Genomic DNA, 12,425 nt, shown 5'->3' on the forward strand with positions numbered 1-12,425 from the left:
AAGGAGTAGAAGACAGTCGACAGGCAGAGGATGTATGGCACTAGTTTTACTTTTCATCGAAGAGCTGTGTCCTTAAGGAAGTAGGAAAAAGGGGAGAATGCGGATTTTATTTCACACCAGCATAGCCACCGTATTCCTGTGATGAAATATGAAGGCTGGTTGTTGAGGGGTGGGGGACAATGAGAGCGGAGGATGCTGGTGGCAGCACGGAAAGGCAGGGTGATGGATCATGCGTGGTGCGGTGAACGGCTGCGTAGCAGGGGGTGGGGGTGCCTGCCAGTGTGCGGGACTGGGCTTACTGAGTAAGTGGCGCCTGGCAGACGGATGCAAGCAGAGGTTGGTCTTTCAGATACTTGCGGTGTGTTACCACTCTGAGAAACAGCTCTGGCACCGTCACTTCTGCGACAGATGCCGTGGCAGTGGCTGAGGAACAGACCCCAGGAAAGAGCGATGTCTTGCAATCCCCTGCCAAGCCCCGCAGCCAGCCCAGCCCAGCAGCCCGCGGCAGATGGCCGGGACCTGTTGAGCTGGGTGCTCACTTCACCCACCCCTGCCGTGGAATTCCTGATTCTTTCGCACTGCACACAGCCCCCGCCCAGGGTCCTCATGCCCCAGCAAACAGTTCCCACCACAGCCAGGAGCTCTACTTGCCCCCCAGCTTCTTCCATGCTGCTGCCCCTGTTCATAGCCCCCACTTCCCTTGCTCTCTCTTTTCCACCCTGTAAACTTCTCCCCTGACCCTTCCTTTGGGTTGTTTGTCTATTATTTGTGCCTCTTTCTTTTTGTGTGAGTGACACATTTCACCACAGACTGTCCCAGATACAGCCTTTGAAAAGCAGCCCCCTCTCAAGCAATATTTAGCAGCTGCTTTTAGATGCAGAGTGGGAGCAGAGATTTGTACATTCCCTATCACAACAGGAAGCATTTGCTAGGGAAGGATGAGATCCCTTACATCCTCCAGTGTTCACATCATCTGTAACGCTCAGATGATTAGATACCAGACATTAGTGATTACGTGCTTGTGAAGAGTGCTTTGATAGTGGAGAGAGGATGGTAAGAAGGAAAATAATGTCACCTTCCCAGTAACCTTCTCTATATTTGGATACTGTCTTTTGCAGAAGCTGAATCATGAAATACTTCACTCTCTGACACACAATACAGAACATGTTAGCAACACTATCTGCAGGTGATAATAGTGGATGACTAAACCAGCAAGCATGGAAGGCACTGGAGAAGAAGGTAGAGGTTGTAAAAAGTCTGTATAAACATGCAGGCACTGCCTTTTGTTTGCTACTACATGATCAAGTCAATTCATGTGATAGAGAACTCTATCTTCTTACCACGTCCAAAGTCAGAAAGGAAAGACTTAAAAGATCTGTGCACATCATGGGCATGGGCCAAGTTTTCTTGCAAAGGTCACCGAGACTGAAAGCCAGCAATTCCCCCTCACAAAAGGCAAGACGAGACAGGTGGAGCGGTGACCTGGGTTCCAGCCCAACAGGTGCACCTGCGGTAAACAACTGCAGCACAAAGAAGTTGCAGCATGGGATGCCAGTCCCACCCAAACAGATTTGCTTTTGTTTATTATTGTTATTGATTTGTGTTGCTGTGTCACCTCAGAGTCCTAGTTGGACATGAACCCTATGTAGTCACCCTCCACAAAAGCTTACAGTTTAAGGGAGCTTAGCTTGTAAGCTAGGTTGAGGATGAAGAAACTTTTGGATGGAGCTCTGGAGAGCAGCTCTCCCTGACTGATCCACCATTACTGTTTGGCATCCTGTGAACAAAATGCTGTATTTTTCTACAATGTTGGGTACATAGCTGGTCTTATGATGGGAAGTAACTGCATTTTTGGTCACATAGTAAGTGCGTATCTGGTCTTATAACAGGATGTGCTCCGTCAGACAATGGGCTATGCAAGCAAGTTTCACCATATATATGACTGCTTATGGATGTGCTCCATGATGGAGAATGATTACACTTGCTCACACAATAGACATGCATCAGGTGAGGCCAGGTCCTGAGACCCCTATCCTGTAGACAGGATACAGTAGGTAGGTAACTCACGGAGCAAAAGGTTAACGGTGAAACAACACTCAAGAGTGTGATGGTTTCAGCCCACTAGTGGCTGCACCTTGTCAAAGTTTTGAAGATGTTGTGGCAAAAGAGAATGTTAAGAAAGGATGTGATTTGTTTATTTATTGATTTATTTATTATTATATGCTTTAGGCCTTTTTTCAGTTTCTTGGAGAAAATGGATGTCTAAAGACTTGCAAAGCAAATCTCAGGTCAAAAAGACAGGCAAAGTTTACAGACACTTGATATAAGTTATTTAAGTATTTGGTTACAGGAAAGTAGATTTCAACCCACTGTCTTTAATTCTGAGTTCTTGTAAAAACTCTTATACCTTTGAGGCTGCGTCATGCATTAGGCCATTAAGCAGTACTATATTTTCTCTTGATCAGTTCAGAGCATTCATTAATTATATTAGTTCCTTTCAGCCAACCATTTTTTTCCCTACAAAAGTATACTTGACAGTCCTGTACATCACCAAGACAGATGTCCATGCAGAATGAACTTTATTTATAAAGGATGGATTAGACATGAATGTCACACTTCTTTAAAAAAAGTTTAAATTAACTAATCAACTGGTGAAAGCTGAACAGGTAATACTATTTACATAGGCCAATGCCCACCTTCCTTCCCAAAACTTAAACAAAGTGAATTCTTACTCTGAAACAAGGACAATGAAATATAGAAACACACTGATTTCTAGCAGTTATTTTGTAAATAGCAATCTAAGTCTCTCAAACTTACAGAACTTACCTTCCCCCCTTCCCCCCCCCCCCCCCCGGTAAATGAACCTAAATTAGCTCTTTGGCACAATCATACTGATGTCTGCATTTCAAGGCAATACTGTAATGGACTCAGCCACCTAATGGCATTTCATCAGTGTAAAATCAATGATCCTCCCATTGGTGTATCCAGCAAGAAAGGACTGCCCAAATATTAGATGTCTTCTGACAATGTCTATACTCATCCTTCCTGCACCTGGACCAAGTGAAGTTAACACTGATTCTATAAAGACAAACATAAAGTTTGCAACTCAGAGAGTATTTCCAAAAACCTAGACAAAGACCATGATAACTGACTTCACATTTAGAGCATACAAAATACGGTGATGCCTGGTGCCATTCTAGAACATGTTTCCACCTGAATTCCTCAGAGATGTAGTCTCCATTTTCTTTAAAGCACCCTGGCAAGAAAATATCCCCAGAAAGTGTAATGGGAGTGTTTCAGAGCCATCTCGTCTGCTGTCTTGAGTGCACTGGGCCCAGCTTGAAGTCTGCAGCCAGTGCAACAATTTAATCAGGAACTAGGAAACATCCATGTTCTAGATGTAGTAAGTCACTTGCAGGTCAGTCTCTCCATTTGGTCTCTTCAGTTACTCAAGGTAATTTCAGTTTCAGGTTTAAATGTTCAGATCTCATTTGAAAATCTACCTTCTTGACTCTCTTCCTTATACCAAGAAAACCAGACATATAGTTATGCTTCTATCCCAAGAGTCCTGTATGGTAAAACTATCCAGTGTGGCACCTGTTCCAAAAATTAAGGCTCCAACTGAGTTCCCGCTATTTAAGAAATATACTTTACAAATCTTCATATAAAAAGCCTACCTGGATCAATCAGTAGCAGTATACTACAAAACTGTAACAATTCCTGTTGCCTTGTGCCAACTGTTAGATAAATAAGACTTGTAAAACAAAGTCTGCTCCTAAATTTACATTTCCTGTTTCTGGAATGTACAAAAAGTTTTCTAGAACTCTTGCTTATGAACTTGCATGTGGTCTTTTTTGTCACAGAAGCAGCGCACTCATTGACTCATTCTGATCCAAAATAATTTCTGCCATGCAGAGCAGCAAGTTTCTGCGTCTCTCTCAGGAACTAGGAATGACTTCCATCAGACAATTAAATTAGAAAAGTCACATCAGTGTTTTGAAATATGAACATAAATTGTCTCATTAGATATCATTCTAACAAACAATGGAAAACAGTCCTGTTTCTGTTCAGAAAGCAAAGCCTCTCAAAAGTAATTTCATGAGATGGTGGCAATTAGTATCTTGTTTCATTTAGGAAATGTGTTCCCTTTCAATTAAATATGTCGTCCAGTCAGGAAGAAAAGTGGTCTGTCCTCTTTTGCATTGGCAGTCTGGAATTCGTCCCGCAGTCGGAACTGCCATTCGTCTTCCAGCTCTAGCCGGACCACAGTCTGGCGAAGAGAATTGCGATCTTGACAAATCACACACAAGGTGGCACCTAAGCAAACAGTTAAAAAGGAACTCGTATGAGTATCCCCTTTGTTCTCAGATCGCCCAACTCCCACCACCCCTTGGCACATAGAACTTCTGCCACTTTCACAACAGGAGTTACGAATGGCAGAAAATGAAGACACTCATGTAGGACTGAGGAGAGCTATGTTCAGCTCCCTATTTATCAGGATCTTCTTGTGTAACTTAAGGTATCTAGTATTCATCTAGTAAACAAGACTAACAATATATTCCCTACTTTTTGGGGTAAGGAAGGGTAAAACTGTCAGGTCTAAGGAGGTGGTGATGGGTCCTGGCAGAAAACAAGATAAATCTCTACATCCATTACTGTTTTAGCCCTACTGATCATTACCTTGTGGAGTGAAACTCTCAGTCAGCAAAACACTTACACCGCAAGCCAATCACCATGATGGCTGACTACGTGTTTGTGCTTTGCTGACCAGAAATGGTCTAAACGTGTCCTTAAAACCAATCACAAATTTTAGCGCTTTTCGGATTGGTAAGCTAATGTGCCGGCAAAGAAGAATCTGGTCTGTATGGCTATGGACACAGGCGTATCCAGAATGCTGAAGTAAGAAATACTGTAATTTTGTAAACAGTATCAACTGTCTTGACTGGCATGCTGATACCATTTTAACTTGCATGCACGATTTCCTGGCTCCTGAGAAAAGGACTCAATTAAGAGGAAATAATTACTTCTCCAGCATTCAATACTCTGAAAGAGAGATGGCGAGGTAGGAGGAAACGCCCAAGACGAAAAAGTTGAGAATATAATAAAAAGAAACAAGACAGACTGTCATGTGGTGTTTAACGCTCACGTGACTGGTTAGAAGGGCAGGTAGGCTGCCGAGGGAGATGGAGAAATCCCGAATCAAATACGCTTTGTGCTACACACTATAGAAATTGTCTGGTTTATGCAAAATGAAACTGATTGATAGCCTCTGGTCACTCAATGCAGTGCGAAAGCACTGCTTTCATTTGCAGTTACTCTGACAGCCTTGCTAGAGAAACTACAGGCTGATTAAAATCTGAACGCTGCTCCAGAATGAGCAGAGTGGTGTGTGCAGGTAAAAGCACTGCATACCTCAATTTGCATTTTGCTGCACACACCTACATGAAACTATTAACTGCAAGAAAGAGCACAGCAGTTCATACGTAACAGCTCTGCCTGTTTCAAGGCGGCATTTGCCACAGTGTTCTTCCCCCAGTGACAGTTACAGCTGTGAGTAAAACAAATCCCCAGCGCACTAAATGCCTAAGATAGCAGCAGCACAATCCGAAAGAAGTCTGCAATGTGACTGCCTGCAATAAAAATGGAAGTTATTTGCCTCCACTGCCACCCACCATCATAAGGACTACATGGAAAAACTGATTATTAGGAATAAATTTTAAATGAGCCAGCTTCTATATCCAGGGATAGTAAATAGATTTGAATGGAGGCTCGTCCATCACCTGTTTTCTATCAAAAATTAGAAAAGCTGCAAGAACACAATAGGTAAATGCTTCATACATAAATGAGTAAGGAGTTAGGCATATATACTGGGCGTAATGACACAGATTCAACATTCCTCCCCACTTAGAAGTCTGCAGAATTTGTAGCACTTGTAGCAGTTTACTACATGATCAAGCATCAAAGATGGGTGGGATGTATAAAGACCAATACGAATACATACATATAGATGCATGTATACTTTCATATAAAATACATTTTTGCCCAGGTTCCCAGAGACCAGGTCATATAGTTCTCAGTAATAAAATCATTGCAGCTCACCTTTAAGAAAATGAAACTTCTTCAGAAAGCTAGCTACAACAAAGGAGTCACAGAGGTATAGCAGGAGACCACTAAATGTCAAACCAGAGGAACTGATATTCAGAGAATGAGGCCGAGAACTCACGTAGCAAACTGCAATCTGATTGGGAGAGGGGAAAAAACAAACAAACAAACACAAAAAACATTTTTCAATCTTCTATATAAAGTGAAGGCTTGATGTCCAGCTTTCAGTATTTGCACATGATTCAAATTCAGACTTGCTTTCCAATTCCAAACATTGTGATCTTTACAGTTCCTTCTTAAACATCCCTCTACTTATTAAAAATCTATGTAAAATCACTATTCATAACTATGTATTAGTTATTACTATTCATTAGTATTATTATCATGAGGTTTAGATATGATAGGGTTTGAAAGCTGCAGTAACAATAGCTCCCCACAACCATAATGCTGTGACCTGCCCAGCACAGTTTATCTACACATGAATAAATATAGTAACTGTGCAGTCGGACACAAAAAGAACCCTATAGAAATGCCTAATTTCATTTACATTAGGATAGGATTATGTAAGTCAAGAGAGTTGTGCACCTACATAAATGCGTGAGGTTTCCTCTTGTCTAGTTCGTTTTTATGGCTACTCCCCAAATCCACTAGGAACCGGGAATACTTATAGCGCTCTTTCAGGATTTATAAATTTGAATTAAGGAATCTTCCACACAAGGCTTTGTTTCCAAAGTGCCATTGTAATACTTAGTTGGGGCAGACCCTCATCTAGCATTAATCAGCATGATTCTGTTGAGGAAGGTTGACCCGCAGCAACTGAGACTCTGGCCCAGGATGCCTATATTTATCCATATTCCTTCAATCCTATTGCATCATATTCCAGATTTGAACTCATTTCATGTGCTCAGAATTGAACTCATTTCATGAATGGGTTAGAGCTGAAAGGATGAAGATAGCACAGGACAATGCCCTTCCACAGAGTCTGTTTTTCCAAGCATGGTGGGAATGAAGACCTGTAAGAGCTCAGCCAGAAAGGAAATTAAAAGTTCAAAATGTTCTGGGAGCAGCATGTGTGGGAAGGTCATTACACAGCTGTTTTGGTAAAGAAGTTTAGTAAATGCCACAAGACTGAATGTCGTTTAGTATTCAAGTCAGGAGTAAAGGTAAAAACAGTTTCTCTCTCCTGAACAGCACCACCTTAGTATCATACTTCCATCCGACCTACATTTGAGTTTAAGTATGACCTTGGCTTTAGATCCAAACCCATCAGAGAGAGCCAACAGCTCCTGAGATGTAATGTCAGCTTCTCCCATTCTGGCTGTTTTCTTGGTATTTGCTTCTCTGCCTCAGCTTACCAGTCAAAAGTGAACTAAAATATTTGTATTTTGAATATTTCTAAAACACTCTTGTGGAAGAAATTTGCTGTAGGAAGGACCAAATTACAGTAGACTGAGAAAACACTTCTTAAAGAAAAATGTGTTCTGTGTTAATTCAGAATCTAATATAATTCACAGACTGTATTAGTATTTAGGACAACTCTGGTATTGTTCTCCATGTACTTTATTTGTAGCCTCTAATAATATCTCTATGGCACTAAGAATTTGATTTTAACATTTTAGGGATCTAATATCTGATTCTTCAAATGCTGTGTAACTATTATTAAAGAAATGCATTGATGAACTCATCCAAAACATAGCCTATACATTTCTAGAGCTGCTTGAAGATTATTTTGTTCAGTACCTGTGGTCCTAAGTTAAGGTAACAGTCCACAGATAGCACTGGATGGCTATAATTCTTCAGTGAGAGAGGGAAGAAGCGATGGCTGTGATACTGGAGGTATTTTTCAAGGAGCAACTGAGCAGGTGCTGCCAAGAAGGTATGCTTGCTGTCAGGAGCACAAATGTACTGAGCAGGGGAGATTGAAACTGGAGTGTCAGATACCTATGAGGAAAAAATATTTCTGGTACAGATCAATCCTAATCAATCAAGTCGTACTTATCTGAATTTTGGTTTGTATAAAATATATCTCTGTCCTACAAATCTAAGATTTATATAGGAAGCAAAGTCATTCAGCCAAAAAAAGTCTGCTATCAAAAAAGTTTCAGAGTTTCACAGAATTGTATTTGTATTTATAGAGTCTTCGCGGTTTCTTCTCTGAACCCAAAGTATTCCTACATATGAAGTCATACAAAGATGAACAATTCAATAGCTATAGATAAAAACCTCATAGTGAATGGCTACCTGGATCACTAAGAGACACTTCAGGTGTTTTTAAATTTTTTAAAGGAAAATGATTAAGGAAAGGTGCATTTATACCAAGGATATTAGGGATTTCAGAAGAAATAATAAAAATAAAAAAACCTGGCACACATACCCCATTACTGGTAACTTGTGATGCACCAAAATACCTCAGCTCTCCTGGTTACAGGGTACAAAAAGGAAAACAGAATTTTAACAATAATGGAACAGAGGTCTCAGTTCCCACCTTAGACTTGATGTGGAAGGATCTCTGTCCTCCTACTGCAATTTGCTTTTTCATGACACTGAAGTGATTGAACCGACAGATGAGAAGGCCAGCACTGTGCACTCGTAAGTTGAAGTCAACATCATCACACGTAAATCTGGAAAGAATAAAATCATAGGAATTCAGAGGAATATTTCTCATCACACACTAACAAATACAAGCACTCAGGGTCTTTGATCTGCCCCATAGAAAGGACAGGTGTCAAACATCCTGACCCTCCACCAGAGCCTATCGGTCAGGGAAAGAGGCTTCAGCTTGGTAATAATAAACTAGGCTAGAATGAGTTCAAGAAGATCAGAATGAGGGAGGAAAAGGACCAGAGATGCAGAGGAAAATGGAAGGAGAATGGTAATAAATTGCCAGGGGGAAGACCTAGGAGTTAAAATATTTTCTTTGCCTTTTACTACCATAACACAGTCATAGGAAATAGCTACATACGTTACTACCCCAAACAAAGTCAAGGAAATTAATTCCTTTGACTTCCAAGGAAATGGATGAGGCCCTACATTTGATTTGTCAAATGCACAAAGGTCTCTGACTACTCATTTTTCCCTTAGAATACAAACATCCTCAATGTTCCTCTACAGAAATAATGTCATTTTACATTAGAGACAAAAAATTATTTGAAGTTAAGGAGTCTTCTCTTAATACAACAGAACTGCTGAGACATAGGAATAAATTAAGCGGAATAAGGCTAAACATCCCTGAGCTAAATTTGACCAATTTTAAAAATAAGATGGAACAGAATAAAAGGTAAACTTCTAAAGCTAACTAAATTTAAGTACTCTGGCCGTTGGAAAATTCAGGCTCAGTTCTCCATTTTGAATGCATTCATTACACAGCAAACAGGATGACATGCAGAACCGTTGGATTAGCATCCAGGGCTTGGATTTAAGAGAGTTGAGCAATTACTGCAACAGTTGATATTGGTGAGAAGCATGGCATTTAATTATAGGCTTCTAAAATCTTGTCTTTGATCTTAGTAATATTTACATGGATATTTGGTATCCCTGACTGTCGGGGTGTCTGTATTTTAAAATGTACCTTTTCCCTTGACAGCCCAGGCTCGGAATGCCATACAGCACCCACACAGAGGATTATGGTGAGCCAGGCATGTTTTAAAGACACAGGCAGGAAATGAGTGGAATGGTCCAGCATTCCTGACATTTGAGCATTGCTGCCTGTGCTCGTATCATTTTGCCTTATCGTCGTTCTCTTCATTAGCCCTTCATAATGCATCATAAGGTAATACAGTTAGACTGGCTGGGAGCATAGTTCTGCACTCAGAGCAAGTTTAAAATGCTCTTTTAAAGTGTCAGGCTGGTGGTGATAGAGATTTAGGCCTTTTGTTTATGCACAGAATTACGAAAACAGAAGTGCTTCCCTGCAGTTGCAAGTAAACTTGGACTTCAAAAGACATCTTCCTGAGATAGGTGAGTTCTTCTGAGAAGGACAGTGACTGATATTCAGTTATCTAAGTCTAGGTGTGTAGAACCATTTTAGATTACCTGGAGTATCCCACCTAGCTTACAGAAAAACACATGTAGATTTCATGTCATACTTGTCAGGCCCATATGGACATCTTGCATATTCTGAGGAGCCTAAAGACCGGCTTTAGACAAGTGAATCCCACCTCTGTTGATATCTACTTCATTCTGTTATAATAAATGCCCCCTCAGAAATGGGGCCAAAACCACAGTTGATTTCACATAGATCAATGAAATTCTGTGAGATGATATACCATGACAGTGTGCCCCCCTCCGCCCTAACTCAAACTTTATTTCCCATAACCCTGCTCAAGAGATAACCACCAGTGGTTTTGGTAATGGATGTGTCTGGTTGTGATGGCTACATCCATCTCAAAATGGATTTGGAGACAGATAATGACACAATAGCCAAGGGTTAATTTGAGCAATGCACCCACCTAACCACAGTGCTGGTCAATCTCCAACTCAAGCCAAATTTGGAAGAAACTAACATCTGTGGTCATATGCCAATATGACTATGAGTTAATCATCTTACCCTCATAAATAGTGAGTAGCCCAAGAGCCCTTTGAGTTCTCCTGCATGTCAGTGGACTGCACACCAGGATCTCCCCTTGAGTAGGAATGCCTCTCAAGGTTACTCCTCAAGGTTGAGAGAATCCTTATCTCATCAGATACTCTGTAAGTGAATTTGGAATAAGTGTGCTGAAACTGAAAATCTTAGCTAAGTAAGTGATTGATTGTGCACATATAGCCTTTTAGATGTAAACCACTGACCAAGTCTGAGATTAGGACTGGATCCAGCTGCACCTAGAATCCTCTGAGAAGGAGTTTAGAAAGGAAGAGAGTCCTCTCTGAAGACTCAACAGCAGGGTCTTCCTGACAGTTTTGTCTGGCCCTGTCCTCTATGCGTTAAATAATCCAGTGTACTTTGCCATCGAATCTTGTTAAACCACTGTCACATTTACCACTGAACTTTGTTAACTCACTTTGTTATTAATAAAATACATTGCTGCTTCTCTCTTGCGAGTGAAGTGCATCTCTATCACAGCATCCCCAACATGTACCTAGTGAATACAGTTCTGGTAACTGTGGTGATAACATGTATGGCAATATTACAACCTGATATATCCTATGTGGCACAGTAAATGAAAATGAAATGAAAAAAAAGAAAAAGTGGAATTTCTGAGACAGATGAATGTGAGAAACAACCATCAATGTTAACAATGTTATTCCTTTCTTCTGATTGTCATGATGAGCAGACATGCAGTATGCTCCAGTGTTGTGCTACTCGGTAAAAAGCCCAGCTATAACTAATTCCATGTCAGAACAAGACTTGGTTATGCACCATTCACCCATACACCCGTTTCCTATGGAAGGGAGTGCAGGCAAGCGGGCAGGAGGGCAGTGTTTACCAAAAGGCTACTTGGACTAGACAGCTGGGCAACCAGCACTGCAGGACACACTGCTGAGTGTGTCTACCCTGTAATTCAAATATGATTGTTTTATTTGGAACTATGGAAATTAATGTCTTTTTCTAGCTGCTGGCAATTTGGGAAGGATTTGAACTATCAGTAAGAAAACAAAATCTGTCTGCATTCCATTAACAACCTCCCAGAAAAACCAACAAGAGCTTTTGTAAAACTTCCTTTATTTGGTTCATTGTCTTTATTGAAAGATGCTACTGATTCACTTACCTGTTCTGATTGTACTGTACATTCTGTGTCAGATCGACATTCAGCATAATGAAATCATGCACATGGCAGCAGGAGAATGGTTCCTTGATCTCAGCACTGTTTGTTTTACTGGACCATTTCCTCATCCCAATTAAGGCATAGTGAGTGACATTGGGAGTTGCTTCAATATGTTGCAGAATTTGCTTCAAGGAAACATTCCTTTCGGTCCATGTATAGTCACTACCATGATTACAAAAATGTGTTAATTTTAAAGTATATAGAGACTATTCAAAATCTCATTCAGCTGAAGAGCAATTCTTAAGAGTCAAAAGTAGTTATGAGTGTCAGGTAAGTAACTTCAGTGTTGTCTGTCTTTACTGCAACTTTTTGTCTCTCACTCTAATAAAAACTTAAAACTCACTAGTGGTTATGTGTCGGAGACTGGTATGACAGATCTGAAACTTAGTCTGGATCTTTCAAAATATTCACTCAGATTTGTAAACTTTTAAAGTTACCTGGATAATGTTCCAAATGACTCTGGGAGAGTTGCTGACTTTGTGCCATAACTTAAGTGAAAAGTATAAGATCCTCCTAGCCCACCCCTAGAGACCATAAATCTCAGTTTTCACTGAGTTTAGT

At 40.6% G+C, this 12,425-nt stretch overlaps 1 protein-coding gene across 3 annotated transcripts in view; it reads right to left on the minus strand.

Moving 5' to 3' along the window:
* Positions 1-2,869: 2,869 nt before the first annotated feature.
* Positions 2,870-12,425, minus strand: part of GREB1 (growth regulating estrogen receptor binding 1) — a 105,795-nt gene continuing 96,239 nt past the window's right edge. For all 3 annotated transcript variants that reach the window (XM_054821623.1, XM_054821626.1, XM_054821624.1), the window contains 5 exons: positions 11,808-12,026; positions 8,588-8,723; positions 7,843-8,043; positions 6,100-6,238; positions 2,870-4,317 (listed from right to left, as the gene is read on the minus strand). In XM_054821623.1, the coding sequence (XP_054677598.1) occupies positions 4,154-4,317; positions 6,100-6,238; positions 7,843-8,043; positions 8,588-8,723; positions 11,808-12,026 (859 nt within the window). In that variant the 3' untranslated portion in view covers positions 2,870-4,153. The remainder of the gene's footprint in view (positions 4,318-6,099; positions 6,239-7,842; positions 8,044-8,587; positions 8,724-11,807; positions 12,027-12,425) is intronic.

This window comes from Grus americana, chromosome 3, assembly GCF_028858705.1.
Source record: "Grus americana isolate bGruAme1 chromosome 3, bGruAme1.mat, whole genome shotgun sequence".
Taxonomy (NCBI): Eukaryota; Metazoa; Chordata; class Aves; order Gruiformes; family Gruidae; genus Grus; species Grus americana.